The 26,264-nt window shown below is 35.6% G+C and overlaps 1 protein-coding gene across 5 annotated transcripts in view; it reads right to left on the minus strand.

Annotated features, from left to right (window-relative positions):
• The window catches only part of CNTN1 (contactin 1), a 427,927-nt gene that overhangs the window by 26,405 nt on the left and 375,258 nt on the right, over positions 1 to 26,264 (minus strand). For 4 of the 5 annotated variants that reach the window (XM_055394045.2, XM_055394044.2, XM_088836972.1 and 1 more), the window contains 2 exons: positions 22,130 to 22,242; positions 21,178 to 21,334 (listed from right to left, as the gene is read on the minus strand). In XM_055394045.2, the coding sequence (XP_055250020.2) occupies positions 21,178 to 21,334; positions 22,130 to 22,242 (270 nt within the window). Of the gene's footprint in view, positions 1 to 21,160; positions 21,335 to 22,129; positions 22,243 to 26,264 lie in introns of those variants that run through there. The other variant, XM_088836971.1, reaches the window with a different exon arrangement.

Genomic DNA, 26,264 nt, shown 5'->3' on the forward strand with positions numbered 1-26,264 from the left:
GTATCAATGTCTATGCTAAGGAGTAATGATAATTTATGACTGTGGGATTCCAGTTGGATATGTAGAGACTGAGAAAAGTAGGAGACGTAGGAAAAGTGGTAAGATAAAGAAAGGGCTTGTGGTTTCTGGTGGGTCAAAAATTTTCAGAAATCTGAGTACTAGAAAAAGTGAGAAGAAAGATGGGTGGAGGAGAGAGACGAGAATATTTGAAATTAAGGAAGCAAAAACAATAGAGTAAAAGTGGAACCATGGGAAGGACAACATAAATTGGAGGAAGTGTTTCAAAGAATTGAGAGGACAAGGTAATGTAAGGATCATTGACATGTATATGGAAATCATCAGAAGGTACGAGAGAAGTAGTGTTGGAGAGAGTGACTGATCTGGGCATCAAAATCTTCAAGGAACTCGTAGCAAACCTCAGGAAGATAAAATGAGTCAGAGAGGCAGATGACATGAGGTTCTAAGCAGGGAACTTGGGGCAAGAAAGAAGAAGAGTACAGTGGAAGCAGCAACAGAAAGGAAGAGCACCTATCCTGCCATGGGGTCCGGTGTTCAAGGCATACGAATAGACTATAGGAGATGAAACGTCACTGGGATCGAGGGGTGGGGTTTCAGATAAATAAAGAAGGTGCAGGAAACATTCAGTCAGTGCAGAGATGGACATTATAGGAGACTACCAATGACTGCCAATAATTCCAGAGGCAGAGTAGGAAGGTTTAAGAATTAAGTTTGGAGACGAATGACGCCTTAAAATGGGGCACACAAAGTGGTGCTTATCCGTTAGACCTGAGGGTCTCCAGGTAGTGCTGGGGAGGTGGTGATTGTTAGTAATGGTGATTGAAGAGGAGACTCTGGTGGCAACACAGGGAGCTCTGCTCCTATACAGGCAAAAAATATGCAGAAAGCTTTTTTGAATAAAAATTTGGATATGACCATGTGAGGAGCATAAAGAAAGAGTGAGACAAGGTACAGATAAGGCAGTGGTTTTAATTATGAACTATGGAATCTGAGCTCTTTAAGGACATAACTGAGGACATGAAGGAGAATGAGAGAGAAGAAAAACAAGAAAAAAAATAGCAGTAGGTTTGGGGTGGGAGTGGGAGAACTGTTGGAGTTGGAAGGAGATTTGAAGGAATAAATTGGAAAGATAAGAGTGGTCAGAGAATAAAAGCTTAAAATTTTAATCTTTTGTATCAGTAATGTCAGGATTTGCAAAGACTTTTAATTACATTATATGTCATAGATACCTTGGCATTCTGTGAATCTCTGAGAACACTGAAAATAATGCTTTTATATACATAAAATACAATACACAGAGTGAAAAGGAAATACATTATATTAAAATGATTTTTAAAATATCAGAAAAACAAATATATGCTTATTAACATATAAGTAGTTTGCTTATATGAACTGTACGGTCCATTGGGTTGCAAAGAGTCAGACATAACCGAGCAACTTTCACTTTCAGTGTGCTTATAACATTACATAAAAAACCAGGATATGGTCTAATAAATATCATATTTTTTGAAGAAGTGATATGGCAACAGGTGAAATATTAAATGAGAATACTTGGGATTGTTACTGGTGACAGATTTGTTACTTAAATTCATATTTGAGAAATAACACATTTTAGTTAAAAATTAGTAAAAATTACAATGTACGTTCTTCTCTGTCAAGTTTCAGCAACCACTCAACTTCTAATTCATATGCAAGTTTGTGAAGCCCTGTCTAGATGTAATCATGGCTGGGTGGCTGAGCCAGACAGAGGGCAAGATCATCAGGAAAGAGGAATTAAGAGGCTAGGATATCAGAAAGAATATCTCTGGATCATCTCCAGAGGGATTGATATCTAAAGATTTCAAAACTTCCAGCTATTAATATATTTGGACTTTGAGGCAATACCTATGCACTAAGCATCTTGTTGAGCTGCTCCTCTGTAATCTACAATATCCTTGATTCTTCCTGAGTCCTCTGTAACCGATGACAAACAGTCTTCCCTCTACCAGCTTCTCATGGCCATGTGACCAAGGCTGGTGACGTGCTTTAAAGACTCAGGGTCTGTTTTGGAGTGATAGGCTATAGAAGAAAGACTACAGGATGGAAAAATTGAATATCTTGGAATATGTCCTAAATGATTTATTTTCTCTTTGTCTGGCTCATCTTTCAGAAGGTATTCAAAGAAAGTGCCTCTGGACCACCGTTTGCTTCATTGCATTACTTTCATACTGTGAATAATCTAGCAAGGAACCTGGTTTCTAGCCTTACTCAACTATGAGAAGTACTTTGAGACCTCAACATTGTTTCATCAATCAGTAAAGTTGGTCCTTAATGTAGTATCAAACGGATCATTTTAATATGTTGACATAAAACATTCCAGTTTAAGTGCTATATTCCCTCTTATCAGAGCATTAAAGTTTTCTAGTTCTATTTGTGAAAATTTGCAGGGTTTTGTTTTCAACAATGACAAATATTTTCTTTTCTAAATGGTTTTCAAATTTATATTACAGTGAGTATCAAACCTCAGGAGAGAAAATTAAAAACCCAACTTTCTTTCTCACCACAGACAACTGTCTCTATATCTTCCTAAGAACATCACAAATTTCAACAGAGCATATAATTTTTCATAGGAAAATTAATTCCAAAATGGTATTTTAATGGTTGATGTATATATCAGTTTAAGACAATATAATTATTTTAATTAAATTAGTTGTTGCTCTTAATTCAAGAGAGAATAGGAAGTAATAGCCAGTGATTTGAAAGGAGGACATTTATCCTAATATTCTCACCTTAGGATCATAGGATATCTCCAAATCATCTGTGTGTACAGAATATATACCTTAATGTAACATTTTATGCCACTAATTTTTTAAATTTTTATTTAATAAATGGTACAAAGCACAATGCCAAAAACATTAACAGTTAAAATTTCACCAAATGAAAAAAATACTATAGAATACACAGTTGTAAAAAGCTACATTAAATTATTTTACAACTGCCTCAGGCTGCCAAAAGGAAAAAAACCCAACGCCATACCTAAGTTATCCCTCTCTCAAAATAATGCCATTTATGTTATAAACCATGAGCACCCCATCAAAAGACGGGAACTGCTTTTGTTAATTCATATATATATATATGACTGTATCATTTTGCTATACACCTGAAACAAACACAACACTGTAAATGAAATATAGTACAATATAAAAAAAAAATAAGTAATAGACCTTTGGGGCTTTACACAGAGTGAGAGATCCTATCAGAGGGATAACAGCACCACAGCCGTACTGAATCCTCATGAAGGAGGCACACGAATGACTGGATTACAAGAGTTACAGGAATGAGAGCTGCTCACTTCCCAGAAACTACAGTTCACAGAAAACCGACAAAGGCACGAGATACAGACCATTTACTGATGAATGTGTAAAGCTCAAGAGAGTCCACATTATTCCTACAAATGTTGAAAAGTGCTTCAGAATTCACACAATACTAATTTTCTTTTGGTTCTGGTTAAATTATATATACCAGTTTATCACAAATGATAAAGTCTGTAACTCTGTTGAAAGTTGATCTATGCCACTAATATATCAACATTCATAACATGCAAAATTGAGTTTACTAAAAATTAAAATTATATATTTAAGATAGACCATTGCACAAGATAATCCATTTTATGACTAATTTATTGATGTATAATCTTATGACCCATCATAATATCTATTGAAACTTTATTATATTCCACAAAGCTTGGTATTATGCAAATATGATAAAATAAACAGATTAATATTTACTAAAACTGTAGTTTTGCTGATACTCAAAATTTTAAAAAAAGACCATTCTGAATGGACCATTGGTTCATTTTTTGCAACTTCTTCAATGCACTTATATTCTTCAAAAATGTTTAATTCCTTAATTTGCAACTCTGTTTTGGAAAGCACTGACTATATAAGGAAACCTCTTGCAAACTAGGTTCCAATTTTAGTTACATCAACAATATTCTTTCCAGATTCCACTCTCCTAATATAATTTTCTAAGTTTAGAAAACTTCGCTAAATGCAACTCCTGAGGGGAAGGGTTTGTCTCACAGATTTGAGTAGGGTGGAGTATCTAATCTAAGATGCGAAACAAAGTAGACATTTATAACTCTTCTGTGACAGTAATGACTTAAGCTGTTCCTTTAAACATGCCTATTTACCTACTTGAAAGTGTGTATTAGTCGCTCAGTCAGGTCCGACTCTTTGCAAACCCATAGACTGAAGCTTACCAGGCTCCTCTCTCCATGGAATTCTCCAGGCAAGATTACCGTAGTGAGCAGCTATTGCTTTCTCCAGGGGAATTTTCCTTATCCAGGGATCAAACTTGGGTCTCCTGCATTGCAGGTGGATTCTTTACCATCTAAGCCACCAGGGAAGCCCATTTACCTACTTCAGTTCAGTTCAGTTCAGTTGCTCAGTCCTGTTCGACTCTTTGCTACCCCATGAACCACAGCACACCAGGACTCCCTGTCCATCACCAATCTCAGAGTTCACCCAAAATTACGTCCATTGAGTCGGTGATGCCATCCAACCATCTCATCCTTGGTCATCCCCTTCTCCTCCTGCCTTCAATCTTTCCTAGAATCAGGGTCTTTTCAAATGAGTCAGCTCTTCACATCAGGTGGCCAAAATATTCAACATCAGTCCTTCCAATGAACACCCAGGACTTATCTCCTTTAGGATGGACTGGTTGGATCTTCTTGCAGTTCAAGGGATTCTCAAGAGTCTTCTCCAACACCACAGTTCAAAAGCATCGATTCTCCCGTGCTCAGCTTTCTTTATAGTCCAATCCTCACATCCATACGTGACCACGGGAAAAACTGTAGCCTTGACTAGACGGCTTTGTTGGCAAAGTAATGTCTCTGCTTTTTAATATTCTGGCTAGGTTAGTCATAACTTTCCTTCCAAGGAGTAAGCATCTTTTAATTTCATGATGGCAATCGCCATCTGCAGTGATTTTGGAGCCCCAAAAAATAAAGTCAGCCACTGTTTCCACATCTATTTACCATGAAGTTATGGGACCGGATGCCATGATCTTAGTTTTCTGAATGTTGAGCTTTAAGCCAACTTTTTCACTCTTTTCACACTTTTTCACTCTCCTCTTTCACTTTCATCAAGAGGCTTCTTAGTTCCTCTTCACTTTCTGCCATAAGGGTGGTGTCATCTGCATATCTCAGGTTATTGATATTTCTCCCGGCAATCTTGATTTCACTTGTGCTTCTTCTAGCCCAGCGTTCCTCACAATGTACTCTGCATATAAGTTAAACAAGCAGGGTGACAATATACAGCCTTGACATACTCCTTTTCCAATTTGGAACCAGTCTGTTGTTCCATGTCCAGTTTTAACTCTTGCTTCCTGACCTGCATACAGGTTTCTCAAGAGGCAGGTCAGGTGGTCTGAGATTTCCATCTCTTTCAGAATTTTCCACAGCTTATTGTGATCCACACAATCAAAGACTTTGGCATAGTCAATAAAGTAGAAATGGATGTTTTTCTGGAACTCTCTTGCTTTTTCAACGATCCAGCGGATGTTGGCAATTTGATCTCTGGTTCCTCTGCCTTTTCTAAAACCAGCTTGAACATCTGGAAGTTCACAGTTCATGTATTGTTGAAGCCTGGCTTGGAGAATTTTGAGCATGACTTTACTAGTGTGTGAGATGAGTGCAATTGTGTGGTAGTTTGAGCATTCTTTGGCATTGCCTTCCTTTGGGATTGGAATGAAAACTGACTTTTCCCAGTGCTGTGGCCACTGATGAGTTTTCCAAATTTGCTGACATATTGAGGGCAGCACTTTCACAGCATCATCTTTTAGGATTTGAAATAGCTCAACTGGAATTCCATCACCTCCACTATCTTTGTTCATAGTGATGCTTCCTAAGGCCCACTTGACTTGGCATTCCAGGATGTCTGGCTCTAGGTGAGCAATCATACCATCATAATTATCTGGGTTGTGAAGATCTCTTTCTGTGTATTCTTCCCACCTCTTCTTAATATCTTCTGCTTCTGTTAGGTCTATACCATTACTGTCCTTTACTGAGCCCATCTTTGCATGAAATTTTCCCTTGGTATCTCTAATTTTCTTGAATATATCCCCAGTCTTTCCCATTGTGTTCTTTTCCTCTATTTCTTTACATTGATCGCTGAGGAAGGCTTTCTTATCTCTCCTCGCTATTCTTTGGAACTCTGTATTCAAATGGGTATATCTTTCTTTTTCTCCTTTGCTTTTCACTTCTCTTCTTTTCACAGCTATTTGTAAGGCATCCTCAGACAGCCATTTTGCCTTTCTGTATTTCTTTTTCTTCAGGATGGTCTTGATCCCTGTCTCCTGAACAATGTCCCAAAACTCTGTCCATAGTTCATCAGTCATTCTGTCTACCAGATCTAATCTCTTAAATCTATTTCTCACTTCCACTGTATAATCATAAGGGATTTGATTTAGGTCAGTTTCCTTAAGAGCGGTAGTGCCACATATATAATTTTGAGAGTAAACGTGTTTACCAACTTTGGATTAGAGTTCTCTCAGTTTATTGACATACTCTTCAGCTACTTGTTTCACATCCTAAATCCTTGTTTAAGTCTCAGGATCCTTGTTGGTGAAGTCTCATTATTATTTCAATTAAAAAAAATAATCTTGCCTAAATTTTCTGCTTTTGAATCTAAATTTCTATCCTTCCTGTAACTTTCCTTTCTCTTTTTCTGCATTTTTATGAAGTGGTTCTTTGACTTAGTTTCCTCTTCTTCCTGTCCTTATTTCCATGTATATTTACCTTGTTAGTTAACTTTGAAAAGTAAGCAGAAATCTCTTTGCTTCCTTGTCAACACATTTCCATGTTTTGTTCAGATGTTCACCCCTCAAAGAAGATATTTTTTATCCCCAGATGTGTGGTAAACTTTTTATCACAGTGAGCAATCATGAAAAAGCCATTTTATTAGTTTAAAGGCAGATTTGTGACCCAGTTCTAGACAATATGGAAAGATTTTCTGAGGTTCTTTGGGGAAAGATCCTTTCTTTTAAAAATGAGTTTCAAAAGAAACAGAACTCTTCTTTATTGGAGGTCATCAGGTCTGTATGAAATAATTCCTAGCACTGTGGCAGCCATCATGCAACCACAGAGAGTCTTAGATGAGCTTTAGAATGAACCTAATTCTGAGACCTCCCAAGAAGACAAATCTGCGAGATTGGGGTGACTGGCCCTTGATTATATGTTTGAGACACTGATGTCACAAAGGTGGAAGGCCTACCTATCTCTCAAGCAATTTTGAGTTGAGAGTTTGCTTCTGACAGCTGAAAATATCCTAATAGATATGAACACTCTGTCCAGCTATTTAAATTCTTCTTTAACTAGAAGTAATACACCCTTGTTTCCCTTGATCTCCTATTACCATGCAATGCACCAGCTTTGGGCAACACCAACAACTCTCTGCTATCTCTATTTCTGTATCAGGCTGGTATGGGCTATAGACACTTACACAATTGTGCCAATTGATTTTCTGACAAATTTGTTATCTGACCTCAGCTAGTTTCTGTTTGGCTAGATAATTGCTTTAAAATCTATATACCTGGATGTCTAATAGACATAACATAAACTAAGATGTCAAAATTTGAACTCCTAATTATTTTCTCCAATTATCTATTTTCAGTAGTTGTTTTTGTTGGCCATTTCAGTAGATGATTCCATTGGTTAACCTAAATTCTTAAGAGTTATGCCAATTCTTCTTTCACCCTCCCTCTCATCAGAAAATATTGTTGGGTCTTCTTCCAAATAAATCCTGAGTATAGCCATTTCTCACTTCTTTTACTGTGACCATACTAGTCAAATTGTGTGGCTCAGATGGTAAGGATGCCATGTGCAATGTAAGGGACCCAGATTCAATCCTTGGGTTGGGAAGATCCTCTGGAGAAGCAAATGGCAATCCACTCCAGTATTCTTACCTGGGAAATTCCATGGACAGAGGAGCCTCGCAGATTACAGTCCATGGGGTCACAAACAGTTGGACATGACAGAGGGATTAACACACACACACACACAAAGTCAAAGCTGACATCATCTCTTGCTTAGACTCTCACCTTTAGGCTGCTATTTCCTGCCCTCCTTATTTCCTGATATTACAGAGATTTCCTCCATATTTCACAAAATTTCTACCTCTTTCCAAAGAATTGAAAAAGTAAAACTTGTAAAACATAAATTTAATCATGTCAGTCCACATCTTAAAATGCTTCAATGGTTTCTTGTCACATTTAGAGTAAATTCCAATGTCCTCAACCAAGATCCATAAATCGAGTTATGACTCAGGTCCTATCTAACTCTCCAGACTTGTTGTGTCCACTCTCCCCATAAATTGCTCAGCCCCAGGCATGTTGATCTTGCTTGCCCTTGAGCTATCAAGTATACCTTCTTGCTTGAGGCTTTTTATCGTTACTGTAGAAATACTTTTCCGGCATGGACCATTAATTCATTTCCTCACTTCTTTTGATCATTTTTTCCACTGTTACCCTGTCAGAGCCCATTAATTGCATGGATCAGTTCCTCACTTCATTTGATTATTTTTTCCACTGTTACCCTATCAGAGCAGACTTTTCCTGCCACGCCCCATTGAAAAACATGGTTCAAAAGGAAACATGTACCACCATGTTCACTGCAGCACTGTTTACAATAGCCAAGACATGGAAGCAATCTAAACGTCCATCAGCAGATGGATGGCTAAAGAATATGTGGTACATACATACAGTGGAATATTACTCAGACATTAAAATGAATGGAATAAGGCCATTTGCAGCAACATGACTGGACCTAGAGATTACTGCACTAAGTGAAGCAAGTCAGAGAAAGACAAACATCAGATGATATCACTTATATGCATAATCTTAAGAAAAATATTATCAATAAAATTATTTACAAAACAGAAACACTCACAGACTGAGAACAAACTTATAGTTATACCAGGGGAGAATGGAGGTTGTAGATTGGGAGTTTGGGATTGAAAATAAAAGCAAGAAAACATAGGCCCTAGCCCTAGCCCTCTTCCACCTTACCACCTGCTTCTGCTTTTGCCACCTTTCTTTAGAATGTAAGTTCTGTGTAGATTGCTCAGAGAAATAACACTTTCACACATGCTATCTTATGGAGGCTTTCCTCTTGAAATAACAGTGATTTTTTTATGGACTGGATTTTACTACTAAAAATTCATATCCTGAAGCCTTAATCCCTAGTACCTCAGACTATGACTATATTTGGATATGGCGTTCTTCAAGAGGTAATTAAGCTAAATAGGATTATGTTATTAGGGTGGGGTCTTGTCTAATATAATTGGTATTATTATAAGAAAGGGAATTTAGGACACAGATATATACAGAGGGAAGACCATGACGATGCAGCAGAAGATGGCCATCTACAAGTCAAAGAGAGAGGCCTCCAAAAAGTCAGACCTGTCAACACATTCACCTCAGATTTCAGAGTTGAAAGAAAATACATTTCTATTATTTAAGTCACTCAGTCTGTGGTACTTTGTTATGGCATCCCTAACTAACTAATATAGACCTATAAAATACCAAATGCAATAATCTTTAGCTGTGCCAAAACTCTTTTTAGTTTTACAACTTTGAAATAAATTATGTAAATTAATATTTTTAAAAAATGCTTTTTAGAAAAAGCAAAAAATGTATGTATACCTATCAGTAGGCAAATAAATAGCATTGTCATCATTCTATAAACCTCTTTTGATTGCCCTTTGAAGCACTGTGCTGAATTTTGTGCTAATCAATCTCTTTGGGGGGAAGTTTTACACATATACCTTTTTAAAAATTGCTTTATTATATTCTTTCTGAATTTCATATAAGTAGATATACATATATTATTCTATTACTTCTTGTTCATGTACACTAAATATTTGAGAATTTTTATAATAGCAATTAATTATTTTGTTCAAAAATAAAACACCAATCTAGTGTTAATAATATTTAAATACAAAGGTCCGTCTAGTCGAAGGTTTTTCCAGTAGTCATGTATGGATGTGAGAGTTGGACTATAAAGAAAGCTGAGCACCAAATAATTGATGCTTTTGAAATGTGGTGTTGGAGAAGACTCTTGAGAGTCCCTTGGACTACAAGGAGATCCACCCAGTTCATCCTAAAGGATAGAGTCCTGAATATTCATTGGAAGGACTTCTTTAAGTTTTAAAAAAACTTCTTTAATGAAGAAATGAAACTTCTTTAATGAAATGTGGGCATTACTATTTGGGTAGCAATTTGACAATTGTCAAGTAGGGGCCACCAAGTCTTTGAAAGATCCTTCCCTTTAATTCTGTATTTCCATTTCTGGAATCTTTTCTAATAAACACATGGAAATTAAAAATAAAAAAAAATCTGTATACAATTATTTCCATTATGATACTATCATAATACTGTAAAAGAAAATATGGGCGTGACTAAATATGGTAGCCTCATTGTTATTTCTGAATCTTAGTGATCAAATGATATTAATCATTATTTTCCATATCTTGGGCAAATCTCCCTTTTAGATATTTTCAGATACAGCTTCAATATCTGCAGGTTTACTTATCCTATAATTTTAATGGTTTCGATAATATGAATTTCTATACCATGAAAGCATTTTAGAATTAAAACATATTTATTTTTTTTAAATTTAATTTTAATTTAATTTAACATTTCCAAAAAACCATATTTAACATAAGGACTGGGATAACCATGATGGTGTGGTCACTCAACTAGAGACAGACATTCGGGAGTGTGATTTCAAGTGGCCTCTAGGAAGTATTACTATGAATAAAGCTAGTGAGGTGATGGAATTCCAGTTGAGCTATTTCAAATCCTGAAAGATGATGCTGTGAAAGTGCTGCCCTCAATATGCCAGCAAATTTGGAAAACTCAGTAGAGGCTACAGGATTCAAAAATGTCAGTTTTCATTCCAATCCCAAAGAAAGGCAATGCCAAAGAATGCTCAAACTACCACACAATTACACTCATCTCACAGGCTAGCAAAGTACTGCTCAAAATTCCCTTAGCTAAGCTTCAACAGTACATGAAACAAGAATTTCCAGATGTTCAAGATGGACTTAGAAAAGGCAAAGGAACCAGAGATCAAATTGCCAACATCTGCTGGATCATGGAAAAAGCAAGAGAGTTCCGGAAAAACATCTATTTCTGCTTCATTGACTATGTCAAAGCCTTTGACTGTGTGGATCACAATCAACTGTGGAAAATTCTGAAAGAGATGGGAATACCAGACCACCTGACTTGCCTCTTGAGAAACCTGTATGCAGGTCAGGAAGCAACAGTTAGGACTGGACATGGAACAACAGACTGGTTCCAAATAGGAAAAGGAGTATGTCAAGGCTGTATATTGTCACCCTGCTTATTTAACTTATATGCAGAGTACATCATGAGGAACGCTGGGCTGGAAGAAGCACAAGCTGGAATCAAGATTGCCAGGAGAAATATCAATAACCTCAGATATGCAGATGACACCACCCTCATGGCAGAAAGTGAAGAGGAACTCAAAAGCCTCTTGATGAAAGTTTAAGAGGAGAGTGAAAAGGTTGGCTTGAAGCTTAACATTCAGAAAGCTAAGATCATGGCAACTGGTCCCATTACTTCATGGGAAATAGATGGGGAAACAGTGGAAACAGTGTCAGACTTTATTTCTTTGGGCTCCAAAATCACTGCAGATGGTGCCTGCAGCCATGAAATTAAAAGATGCTTACTCCTTGGAAGGAAAGTTATGACCAACCTAGAAGCATATTAAAAAGCAGAGACATTACTTTGTCAACAAAGGTCTGTCTAGTCAAGGCTATGGTTTTTCCACTGGTCATGTATGGATGTGAGAGATGGACTATTAACGAAAGCTGAGTGCATAAGAATTGATGCTTTTGAACTGTGGTGTTGGAGAAGGCTCTTGAGAGTCCCTTGGACTGCAAGGAGATCCAACCAGTCCATTCTAAAGAAGATCAGTCCTAGGTGTTCTTTGGAAGGACTGATGCTAAAACTGAAACTCCAATACTTTGGCCACCTCATGCAAAGAGATGACTCACTGGAAAAGACTCTGATGCTGGGAGGTATTGAGGGCAGGAGGATAAGGGCACTACAGAGAGTGAGATGGCTGGATGGCATCACCGACTCAATGGACATGAGTTTGGGTAAACTCTGGGAGCTGGTGATGGACAGGGAGTCCTGGCGTGCTGTGGCTCATGTGGTCACAAAGAGTCGGACATGACTGAGCAACTGAACTGAAATGAACTGATTATCTATATTAGCTTGTCATTTTTTCCTTATGGGCCTTAATAAATCTATATCTAGATAAACGTTATTATTTGTCCTTAGTGCTTTATTTTCCTGATATCTGTTAGCATCCTTATTTTCATAAATTGATTTACAATGTTATGTTAGTTTCTGGTATACAATAAAGTGATTCAGTTATGTATATACATGTACACACATACATGTTTTATATTCTTTCCCATTATAGTTTATTGTAAGATATTGAATATAGTTTCCAGTGCTATACAGTAAGTCCTTGTTGTTTATCTGTGTTACATATAAGTAGTGTGTATCTGTTAATCCCAAACACCTAATTTATTCCTTTCTCATTCGCTTTCCCCTTTGGTAACCATAAGTTTGTTTTCTGTGTCTGCAGGTCTTTTTATGTTTTGTAAATAAGTTCACTTGTGTCATATTTTAGAATCCACATATAAATAAAGTCATAAAATGTTTGTCTTTCTCTGTCTGACTTATTTTGCTTAATATGATAATCTACAGGTCTATGCAAGTTGCTGCATGCAAGCTTCAGAAGGTCTTGCAAATTGTTGAAACCAGTAACCTAGCAATTGCCTGACATAGTGCAAGTGTTCAGTAGATGTTCATTTAATGAATCAGTTTTCTGCAGAGCAAATGTGTTATACAAATATGGAATTGATTCGAGAGTAAATTTTATCAGAGGATAAAATTATTTTCACATTATAACACTAAAGTATAGCTTCAGAGACCAAGACCAAATTTCATAAACTAAAATTATTTTGGTAGTAAGTAAATATTGGAGGCAAAATGGTTGTCTGAGGAGGCCTTACAAATAGCTGTGAAAAGAAGAGAAACAAAATGCAAAGGAGAGAAGGAAAGATATACCCATTTGGATGCAGAGTTCCAAAGAATAGCAAGGAGAGATAAGAAAGCCTTCCTCAGTGATCAGCGCAAAGAAACAGAGGAAAACAGCAGAATGGGAAAGACTAGGGATATCTTCAAGAAAATTAGAGATACCATTTCATGCAAAGATGGGCACAATAAAGGACAGAAATGGTATGGACCTAACAGAAGCAGACAATATTGAGAAGAGATAGCAAGAATATGTGATCACTCACCTAGAGCCAGGCATCCTGGAATGTGAAGTCAAGTGGGCCTTAGGAAGCATCACTACGAACAAAGCTAGTGGAGGTGATAGAATTCCAATTGAGCTATTTCAAATCCTAAAAGATGATGCTGTGAAAGTGGTGCCCTTAATACGTCAGCAAATTTGGAAAACTCAGCAGTGACCATAGGACTGGAAAAGGTCAGTTTTCATTACAGTTCCAAAGAAAGGAAATGCCAAAGAATGATCAAACTACCACACAATTACACTCATCTCACATGTTAGCAAAGTAATGATCAAAATTCTCCAAGTCAGGTTTCAACAGTACATGAACCAGGAACTTCCAGATGTTCAAGCTGGATTTAGAAAAGGCAGAAGAACCAGAGATCAAATTGCCAACATCCGCTGGATTAGTTAAAAAGCAAGAGGGTTCCAAAAATACATCTACTTCTGCTTTATTGACTATGCCAGTCTTTGACTGTGTGGATCACAACTGTGGAAAATTCTTAAAGAGATGGGAATACCAAACCTGCCTGAGACTTCTGTATGCAGGCCAAGAAGCAACAGTAAGAACTGGACATGGAACAAGAGACTTGTTCCAAATCAGGAAAGGAGTACGTCAAGGCTATATATTGTAACCCTGCTTATGTAACTTATATGCAGAGTACATCATGAGAAATGCTGGGCTGGATGAAGCACAGCTGGAATCAAGATTGCCGGGAGAAATAACAATAACCTGAGATATGCAGATGACACAGCCCTTATTGTAGAAAGCCAAAGAACTAAAGAGCCTCTTGATGAAAGTAAAAGAGAAGAGTTAAAAAGTTAGCTTAAATCTCAATATTCAGAAAACTAAAATCATGGTATCTGGTTCCATCAGTTCATGACAAGTAGATGGGGAAACAATGGAAACAGTGACAGACTTTATTTTTGGGGGCTCCAAAAATCACTGCAGATGGTGACTGTAGCCATTAAATTAACAGATGCTCCCTCCTTGGAAGAAAAGTTATGACCAATGTAGATAGCATATTAAAAAGCAAAGACATTACTTTTCTAACAAAAGTTCATCTAGTAACTAAAAATAAAATAAATAAAAATCCTTGGGGAAGATTCCAGATTAGTTTAGATGTAGAGATGGTCTGAAAAAGTGACAAATACTGCTCCTAGAATTACTGCCCAAAGCTTCTGAAAGGTAAGTAAAACTCTGAGAACTTCTTTACTGGGAGTCCCTAACCCTGTCCATCAACTGCGGAAAAAAAACATGGATCATTCATACATTGACAATGATCAGGGCACTGAATCAATCTCCAAATCAAATATAAAGATGTGAGAAAGTATTACTTTGTTCAGATACCTTCTCATTTATTTTATACCTATTACAAAACTAGGAGTGTCAAGCACTGCAATAGAGTCAGAAAACATTTGAAGTGGGTAGTCATGACTGAATGATAATAAAAGGTATATTTTAGAGGTAATTTTAAATGCAAGATATTTGTCAGTCTAGAAATACACAGGTTGAATTCACCCTCTTGCATCCCACACAAAATGTAGCAAAGGAAAACAAAATATTTGATTATTTCAAAATGGTTTGAGTGATAGCATTTCTTGAATGACAATATTTGATTGTTTCATAGTCACAAATATGAAACTTTAAAGTTATGATGATGAACCTATAAAAATGGCATTCAACTATAACTTTATTGTGATATAATATACTATTTCAAAATTTTAGGCTAGTAGCTAATTTATTTATTGAAATTTATTTTCCAAATGATACAGAACATTTACAAGCTTACAGATATGGAGATCACTTAAGTATATGGCATCTTGTCATTAAATAAGACAGGATAAATTAAGCCTTAGACCACCATGTATATACAGGCTATTGTATAAAATTAGACACCCAGACTATTTTTGGTTTGAAAATGCTTACCAAGATGACGAATTTTAATTTCATGAAGTAGGAATTAAACAGACAGTGGAGAAGGGAGCATGTGAGTAACACAGTCAGACATCTGACTAACGGTTTCACTAGAGAACGGTTTCTTAGCCCTTTAACTTCTGCTATTGGGAAGAGAACAAACCGAAAAAACAAAATGTGTTTTTCATCAGTGTTGAAGTCAGTGGCTTTGGTTATGTAGTTTAACTTAATAGCTTGGAGTTACCAAAAGTAGTAGGTTAAATGTTTAGATCATATCATCTATGGTAACATCAGGATAAATTGCAGATTTATTAGAAGACATAAAGTCAACAAAATAAATATATAGTAACTTTAAATCAAGCAGAAAAGATGTCTTGTTCTTTTAGAACCTACCCTAGACTTTACCACTGCCTTCTTTACAATCCAGACCATCATATTAATCATTCTATGATAACCTTGTAATTCATCTCCTTATATCTTAGCTCTCCTACTGTATATATTTTCCACAAACAACAAAGTAATTTTTCAAGTGCAAATATCTGGTCATATTACTACCACTTTAAAGGGTTCAATGACTACTTCTTTTTATTTTAAGTAGTTCAAACTCTAAAATGTCCTTGAAAGTCTTGATTTGACTAAGATGGCTTTAGTGTGTTTAAAACTAAAAGAAAAATAAAAGCTCAAAATATACACATTGACAAATCAATAATGAAATACTGCTTCTCTGTGGATATGTATTGTCAATTTATATTCTGAAATTTTATAAGTGTATATTTCATGAAGAAGTGAAGTGAAGTGAAGTCACTCAGTCCTGTCCAACTCTTTGTGACCCCATGGACTGTAGCCTACCAGTCCAATCCATCCATGGGATTTTCCAGGCAAGAATACTGGAGTGGGTAGCCATTAAGATAAATTACTTTGTATTAAAATTTATAGTTAAATTTCACCTAATTCTTAATTTCATTAACAATTATCTATAAAAACAAAGGATTCTTAAATGACAATATAGAATATATCGGATATAGTATGCTTGTGATGAAACATTTGCAGTGTTATATTTGCCTCTATGTGAACTATAAGCAATCTGATAGGGAATAATTTATTAAGATAGCAGATGACAGTGTTCAGGTCAGAGATAAGTAGAGTTACAGATTACCATGTCTGATAAAATTTCTAGAATATCTCTAATACAAAGTCTTGATCTTTGTAAGAATCAAATTTGTAGATTAGCATGGCATAAATCATGTGCCCAATAGGATAGCATATCAACATTCTAGATATCTAAATTACAGTTTAAGTTGCTCCAATTATTCTTATAACTAAATCTTCCTCTATACAGAAACCATGAATTAATTAAACAATTATTTGTTAATACCCTGTTATGTGCCAGATATGTCCCTTGAGTTCTAAGGATTTAAGGATTGAACAAGGCAGGCAAGAACTTGCTCCCACAGAGCTTAGATACAAGTAAGGATACAGACAATAAACAGTATAAATTAATAAATAATTCTAATAGCTATAAATACTAATAAATTGAAAAAATGATGTGATATGAAAAGCACTACAGTAGGGGGCTATGTTATATTGATGGACATATAATAATTCTTCCTTGAGAAGGTGACATCTGAGCAGAAACAAAAATGACAGAAATAACCAGCAGTGCCAAAATCCACAGAATTCCAGACAGCAGAAAGAGCAAGTACAGAGGTTTAAAGGTTGAATAATGTTTAAAGGTTGAATAATGCTGGTATGTTCAAGAAGCAGAAAGTTAAAGGAGCACAGGTGAAATCAATTGAGGGAAGAGTGTTTGGGAGGACCAGGTTACACAGGCCAGTGGTGAGGGATTTTGATTTTATTCTATGGGATGTTTTTCTAAGAGGAAAGCTATATGATTTGAGTTATGTTTGGAAGGATCAGTCTGGCTGTTATACAGAGAATGGACTATATACAGGAAGCCAAAATTGGAAGTCAAGACAAATTTTAGAATTAGAGTAGAGCCAGAAGGGGATGATTGTGATGTAGACTCCAAAGCATGTGGAAATATATAAATGGTAAAACATTTTAAGTATGTAAATTATGCCTGAAGTATTTTAGGCATTTAATGTATATTTTTGAATGAGAAAATGAATGAATAGCATGATGCATATAGACATGAAAATGTAGCAATGTATTATATTCATAGATACATATTTTAGGCACAAAAACTGAAACAAAGGAAAGTACTGGGAGTCTTTTAAACTTAATGAAAAGTCTAACGTTTTCATATGTATTCAAATGCTTTTCCCATTACAAATAATTTGAAAATAATAAATGAGAAAACTCTAGAATGGTGCATTCATAAAATATCTGATATTTCTTAAAATTAATTCTACAGGTTTTGGAGGGTTTTTTGGTACAGCTCTGACCAAATTAAGAGATAAATAATAGAAATTCTGCATTAATAAAACATTTTCCATTGTTTAGCAATAAAAGGAAACTATTCTGAGTATATTTCAAGTCTCTAAAAAATCATACTCTGTATCTTCTGCACATGGGCTATTTACACCCTGAAATCAGACTATAAACTTGGTGTGCTGCAGCTGGTCCCTACTACCTGCCAAAAGGTGACTGTTACATTTTAAGGAAATTTGTGAGTGGGTTGTTAAAAATGCTGTTATTAAAATTGAAACTATGTAAATTTATTAGTTAATTGAAAAAAATTAGAACAAAGATAGTAAATACTCAGCTTCATCACTTTGGTTGGTTTTAATCAGTAAGTCATGTTCAACTCTTGCGACCCCATGGGCTGTAGCATACTAGGCTCTTCTGTCTGAGGGACTGCCCAGGCAAGAATACTGGAGTGGGTTGCTACTTCTTTTGCCAGGGGATCTTCCCAAACCAGGAATCGAACCCCGGGTCTTGGGCATTGCAGGCAGATTCTATACCAACTGAGGTAGGAGGCAATCCCTTCCCTGGGTTTCCCTGGTAGCTCAGCTGGTAAAGAGTCTGCCTGCAATGCAGCAGACCTTGGTTTGATTCTTGGGTGGGGAAGATCCCCTGGAGAAGGGATAGGCTACCCATTCCAGTATTCTCGGGCTTTCCTGGTGGCTCAGTTGGTAAAGAATCTGCCAGCAATGTGGGTTACACTTTCACTGCTTTAGTGCGGTTCATCTTCATCAATGCTCATGAGTTTATGCCTATTGCATCTTGATGGTGACAATCCTATCACAGTGTGCTCCTGAGCTTGTTGTTTAGTCGCCAAGTGTCCAACTCTTTGTGACCCCATTGACTGTAGCCCTCCAGGCTCCTCTGTCCATGGGATTTCCCAGGCAAGAAGACTGGAGTGGGTTGCCATTTCCTTTCCCAGGGAATCTTTTCCACCCAGAGACTGAACCTACATCTCCTATACTGTAGGAAGATTTTTTTACCATTGAACCACTAGGGAAACTTGTGCTCCTGAGCACCTCCTTGCAACTACACGTTTAGGGACATCATGTAGCAAGCTTGAAATCATACACGATGAAAATATTTACATCACAAAAATTGGCAAACACTATACACCAGAGCTTCCTCCCACCTTCAGAGGGTCAACTGTTTAACATTTACCAGAACATCACAAGTTACAACTCTACTGATGCTACTGTCACTGCAATAGCCTTTGTCACTTCTACAAGCTTCTGTAGTTTAAATCCCAGAAACTACCTTTTGCTTCACATTAGGAACACATCAAGGGTAAAAATGAAGAGAACAACAGTATGCCACTATATGGCTTCTAGAGAGGGAAGGTCAGTTTTCAAAAGTAACTTACTCAGGTTTTTTTGCATTTTATCACACTCAAAATAATTTCCTTTTGAGAAACAGCCTTTCTAAGTGTAAAACTATTGAATCTGTGTGCTATCCAAGTTTGAAATTTAGAAAACATTTCAAAAATACAAAGATGCCATGTTCTCCTATCAAAATAGTGATGACTTAAAAGATAGAGACTAATGTTGGAGTGGTGCAGTAGAAAATGCACTCATACACAATAATAATAGGAACATAAGTTGATACATATTTTAAAAGAAAATTTGAAATATAGAAGTAAAACTCTTTAACTCATTGTTTGAATTTAACCTTCAGGAAGATTATTTAAATTTAACCTGCAGAAAGATTTATAAAAATGCAGTGAAAATAGTATTATTATATGATAGAAAAAACTGACATGGGTAGATAATTTTGCACATTTGTTTGAGAGAATAGTAGTAGCTGCAGCGTTAGTCACTCAGTCGTGTCCGACTCTTTGTGACCTCACGGACTATAGCCCACAAGGCTCTTCTGTCCGTAGGATTCTCCAGGCAAGAATACTGGACTGGATTGCCATTCCCTTCTCTAGAAGACCTTCCAGACTCAGGGATTGAACCCAGGTCTACTGCAATGAAGGCAGATTCTTTACCGTTTGAGTTAGAGATTTAAAATAAAATTCATGAATTTTTCAATGTTCATGAAACATAATTGATAAAATTTGGATATGACAGGATATATTCAATAAAGGCCAACACATGAAATTATAAATGTGTATAGGGTAACTTAAAGCAAATTCCACTGAACATTAGTTAAGCAGTTAGAATGTTTGGAATATGACTATTTATTTTATTTTCCTTTCATTTTTTGGAATTTGTAAATTTTTAAAAAGACATAATAACAATGTCTAAACTAAAATTGTTTTTAATGTAAATAATTTAAATTCGTATGAAAACCTAAAATTTCCATTTGTATTCATATGCTTTTCTCATTGCAAATAATTTAAATAATTTGCAAATAAATGCAAACTTATTTTTTTAAAGTCTCAAATTGTACTATTTACCTAACATCTGACATTTCATGTTAATTCAACAGTTTCTTTTCTTTGTATAGTTATGTTTGGACAAAAAATGCTGGCATTGTTTTAAAGGACTTTTTATTAGGTTAATGTATAACATATTCATCTATTTAACTATATATCATCAAATTTTCTTCTAAATCAGTTACTTCATCTTTGATTTAGCATCTTCTAGAATTTCATAGTCTCATAAAATTCTCAAAATAACATTGATTTTAATCCAGTATAAACTAAACCATGTGTACAGAGTAAGAGAAAAGCAATAAAATTTTAAAAATTAGTAGAATTTTACAAATCCAAATAGAGGAAAAAATCACTGCCTTACATATCTATTTCAAATTAACCAATGCTGTGAAAATAGAGTTTTCAGAAAAGGAATAGCTGTACTGAGACAAATAGATATGTTGGTAAAGGAAGGAGTTGTCATCTACGGTCTTTCTGATCTTCAGTTCAGTTCAGTTCAGTTTAGTCGCTCAGTCGTGTCCAACTCACTGTGACCCCATGAATCACAGCTTGCCTTTTCATACCGTTCATGGGGTTCTCAAGGCAAGTATACTGAAGTGGTTTGCCATTCCCTTCTCCAGTGGACCACAATCTGTCAGACCTCTCCACCGTGACCCGCCCGTTATGCTAATATGTGTAAGGTAAAGAAACAGTGTTTAGGAAAATATTTATAGTAGTCCAATGAATTTTCTTTTGATATTAGAGAAGTTTGGATATTGTTATCTTTGGATAATATTATTTGTGTCAGTTTAGATATTATTATTTGTTATTTTAATAAATACCATTGTATTTTGATGTTCAGATAATAATCAGTAAGTATCTGCTATGTTGCCAATGTACTTTTGTGACACATAAGGGGACAAATAACATCTTTGCCCTTTGTTAAAGGGCATCTTTAACATTTCAAATCTACTTACAAATAATACTGATATTAGTGGGAGTATCAGTCCCACATTTATACTTGGGATCCCATATGGGCCTAGAAATTTATATGAGTACTTAATTAAAATGTGTCTTAAATGATTGGCTTACCTGAAATTTTGACTTGAGATACCACTCCATCTCCTCCATCACTGTGTGCACGAACCTCTACAACATATTCTCCATCCCTGGGGATTGGGACTTCTATGGAGTGTTTATGAGTTGAATACAGCTTGCCATCATGCTGGCCATCAGGTCTATAGAGTACCTTTAAAAGTTTCAGAATATGACTACTTAATAAATGGGTAATAGTGAACCAATTCCCTAATACTAAATTTGAATAAAGATGCTTATATTTATAATAATTAAAAAAGTATTAGGGAGCTATGTGTAAACTAGCTGAAAAATCCATATTATTTTTAAATCACATAGTTAGATTTTATTTATTTTAGGCTAATCCAAGAGGACACATCGTAAGCATCTGAATTTCACTTTTTGAAACTAGAAATAGAAATAGAAAATAGAGATAAAAATGTATTTTTTAATGAAAAAGGTATAAAATGAGGGCTCTTTCAATATATTGAAATAGTCTAAAAAACTACCTCACAATTAGAATTTTTTACACTATTCCAAAAATTTGGTATCCATTGAAAAATGTGATAGTGATATAAGGAATTTATAGAAATAGTCTTTTTTTTCCATTTTTGTTCAGTTACAGATGGTGCCTCAATACATCAAAGAATTCACTATGTGCCTGGAAACACTATCTTAATCACTGCCAAGCAAAAATCGATTCTTTCTTCCTTAAACACTAATTATTCTAACAATTCTATTCATTAAAGTAGTTATTCTATCTTGTTCACTTGACATTGTATTTTCCTGGAATTCACTGAAGATCTTTTCTCATTTCAAAATTTATCATAGCACTATGTCATCTGATTCCACTACATAACTAGAATAAGAGCTGCATGGGTTTTGACAAAACAACAATAAAAAAAAATATTAATCACTCTTTGTAAGAATGAAGCTTGTATAGGAAATAATCTAGTAATCTTTTATATACCTTATATCCCGTCACTGTAGATTCATTTGACAGTGCAACCACATGATCCCAGGTGATGATATAGCGTGAACCAGACCTTATGGAACTGATAATCCGCGGAGGCTGGCTTGGAGCTGTGAAAGTAATAATATGCTACTGATGGTAACCACATGCAACTTCAGTTCTGCAAGCTGCATCACATCAGGAATTATAATACTGAAAGTCATGTGGCAATAAAAATAGCTAATTTTGATGTCTGTACTACATGCCTGGCCCTATGGTCTGCATCCATGGTTTCATTTAATGTACCTCGTGGCCCTGGGAGGTAAGGCAATATAATGATCTCTTACTCTCTTCTCATCAACCTTCAGTTGATTTCCATCACTCTTTAGAAACTGCTATTCTCAAGGTCATCACTCACCTCCAGTTGGCCGAATCTTATGTCACTTTTTTATTCTTTTCAAATTGAACATCTTCACGGCATTTCACAGAATTAACCTTCTAATTCCTTCTTGAATATCTTTTCTTAAATTCATAATCTCTTATTATCTTTCCTCCTGTCTCTCAGGTTGCTCCTTCTCATTAATCATTCTTTGCTAGCTCCAGGATCTCTGCCAAGTTTCCCAGTGTTGGGATGACTTAGGACTTGATCCTGAGCACTCTTCTCTCCTCTATGTATAAATCTCCCCAAACCTTACATCTGGGCCTATGGCTTTAAATACATACAATTCTGTCTCAAGGTAATCTTTCAAGTTGTACAGATATGTGTCCAACTTCCTATATCCTCCTCAATGTCTAAAGGGTTTCCCAAATGCAATATAATCAAGACAGAACATTTACTATGTACCCTTCAAATTTGTCTTTCTCTATTTCCCAAATTTATTAAATGGCACAACCAAACTCCCAATGTTGCAAGCCAAAATCTATTCAATCTTCTGTTTCATTCATTGCCAACATACAAATTAGCTGAAAACTGTCAACTCTGCCTGCAGAAAATTTTCTGCTTCTTTCTATCTCTGGTCACCATCAGTTCTTCCTTTAATATTAAAAAAGGCCTCCTAGTTGGCTATACAGCTCTCACTCTTATTCTACCATGTTCCTTGTTTACCCAGAAGGCAGAAAATTATATATATATATATGATATCACTCTCTGCCTTAAAATTGTCCAGTGATTTCTTATGACACTTAGAAAGAATTTACACTCCTATGATCTGTAAGACCCTGCTTCATATGACTCCTCCACAATTCAGAGCTGGAACCATTGTCTTTTCTACACTTAAAACACACCAAACTCCTCTCAAGTAAAGGCTTTGTACTGGTTATTTTCTCTGCCTGATAGAATCTCCTCAGCAAAGTCCTCCTTCTTATTATTCATATCCTAGGTCAAATAGGATCTTCTCTAAAAGGACATTCCCAACTATCCGATTAGAATTTGGCTCCCACCCAAGTCATTTTAAATGTTCATATTTGGTTATTTCTTGGATTTTATATATTACTGATCTTTAATTGAATTGTAATTGATTTACCATATTAGTTTTAGGTGTAAAACAGTGATTCATATTTTTTATTATACCACTTTAAAATTTATAAAATAACAGCCATGTAATTGTATATCAATGTCATACAATATATCCTTGTAGCTTATTTATTTTATATATAGCAGCTTGTACCTCAGAATCCTGTAACCCTAGTCCCTTTTAGTTTCCATTTGCATGAAATATCTTTGCCATTTCCTCACTTTCAGTATATGTGTGTCTTTAGCTCTAAAGTGAGTCTCTGGAAAGTATCAAATACATGGGACTTCTTTCCTACTTAATCAACCACTCTATGCCTTTTTTTTTTTTTTCACTCTATGTCTTTTGATTAGAACATTTGAAGTGATTATTGATAGAAATGTACTTAATGCCATTCGGTTACTTGTTTTCTGGTTGTTTTTGTAGTTCTCTGTTCTTTTAGTTTCTTCCCTTGTGGTTTGGTGATTTTCTTTATTTGCGTGCTTGTGTTCCTTTCTCTCTAGTTTTTCTGTGTGTATAATTGTGGGTTTTGATTTGTACTTACCATGGAGTTCATATATGTTGACCTATAACTACATCTACCTGTCTTAAACTGATAGTCATTTAAGTTCAAACACATTCTAAGAGATCTACTTTTTAAATCTCTTCTGCAAGTTTTGTGTTTTGATGTCATATTTCACTTCTGCATATTTAACCCTTAATAGTCTATTGCGGTTATAGTTAATTTTATAATTTCTTTTTTTTTAATCTTCATAGTTGCTTATTCAAGTGCTCAATCCACAGCCTTTACTATGTATTTGACTTTACTAGTAGGATTTTTTTCTTTTCTATCAACTCTTACTACTTGTTGTAGACTTCTCTTTTCCACTTGGAAAAGATTCTTTAAAAATTTTTGTAAGGTTGGTTTAGTATTGATAAACTCAGTTTTTGCTTATTTTATCTTTCATTCAATTCTGATTGATAACCATATTGAATAGAGTATCCTAGTTTGTAGGTTTTTCCCTTTTAGCACTTTAAATATATTAGGTCACTCCCATCTGGCCTGCAGTTTCTGCAAAAATGTCAGGTAATAGTCTGATGTAGGTACCCTTGTATGTGATTTTTTAATTTTTCTCTTACTGACTTTATAATTCTCTCTTTAACTTTTGCCATTTTCCTTATAATATGTCTTAGGTTTCTTTGGGTTCATCATGTTTGGAATCCTCTGTGATTCCTGTATCTGGATATCTCTTTCCTTTGGAAATTTCCTTTGGACATTTTCAGCCATAATTTCATCAAATATATTTTGGCCCCGTTCTCTTTTCTTATTCTGGAACCCTCTATAATAAAAATGTTGTTATGCTTGATGTTGTCACAAAGGTCCCTTAAACTAGTCCCTTAAAATCTGTTTTTCTTTTGCTGTTCCGATTGGGTTATTTCCATTATTCTGTCTTCCAGATCTTTTGTATCACATAGTTTGCTGTTAATTCCATCTAGTTTTCATTTCAGTCATTGCATTCTCCAGTTGTGACTTATTCCTTTCTAGATCTTCTAATTCCAGTCCTGTGGCTACTGCTGAGTTTTCCAAATTTGCTGGTATATTAAGTGCAGCACTTTACTAGTGTCATCTTTTAGTATTTGAAATAGCTCAACTGTAATTCTATCCAGTTCTTGAAGGTGTGTTCCTATGTTGTAGTGGCTCTATCAGTCAGTGTATGCCCAGTGGCTTTGGTGGGAGAGCTGGATCTATAATTAACACAGGTTACATATTTTCCTAGGGCATGCTGGTGGGATATGGGGCTGGAAATGGAGGGGCTCTATCCAAAGGTAGATGGGAGCTGGAACTTTTCCTATGTTCAATGGCCATCACTATTCTATTGGGTGTAGTTTTGGGTGGCAAGGTGCTGGAGCAGAAGCCTTGAGGGTCAAGTTTCAGCTGGTTTCATTCCCTTTAAATGTGCTCTTCCTCTCCCCCCAGCAATGGCATCTTTGCCCCCAGGGCTAAGCAAGGGAATTCCAGAAAAAATATTTACTTCTTCCTTGACTATATGGAACAATGGACTGGATCAAAATTGGGACAGGGGTAGGTCAAGGCTGTTTATTGTCATCCTGCTTATTTAACTTCTATGCAGAGTACATCATTAGAAGTGCTGGGCTGGATGTGTAAGTGATAGAGACAAATTTGAAATCCCTCTCTGATACCCAAGTCTGGATCCTACCTCCATGCTCTGTTATACCATTAGGACTATCTTTTCACCCAAATAAATTTCCAAACTCTAATGGTAATAATGTCTTCAAATTCTTGTGAAACTTCCCAGGATTCTGAATATAAACTTCTTCTATTTGTTCAACTTAATTTCAAGAAGGAGCTATCATAGTGAAGCCAGGGAGATGAGAATGAGCAGAAAATGTGCGCAGGGCAGGAGGTCTTATTATATTAACAATGAGAACATAGAGTAATAAGAGAGTGAAGATAACTCTTCAACATTTAACTTACATTTGCATTGTACAATGATGACATAAATCAAAGCATAATAAAATTAGATAATTTTCATTTTCTCATGCTGTTGATGCATTCTTATAAAACCAAGTTTAAAATAATAAACTAATTATCTAATGATGCAAGATTTTATGGATAGTCTTTAGAAAAGGAGGTTCTGCAA

This window comes from Moschus berezovskii, chromosome 6, assembly GCF_049115385.1.
Source record: "Moschus berezovskii isolate FMDL1 chromosome 6, NW_MosBer_1.0, whole genome shotgun sequence".
In the NCBI taxonomy this organism is placed as follows: Eukaryota; Metazoa; Chordata; class Mammalia; order Artiodactyla; family Moschidae; genus Moschus; species Moschus berezovskii.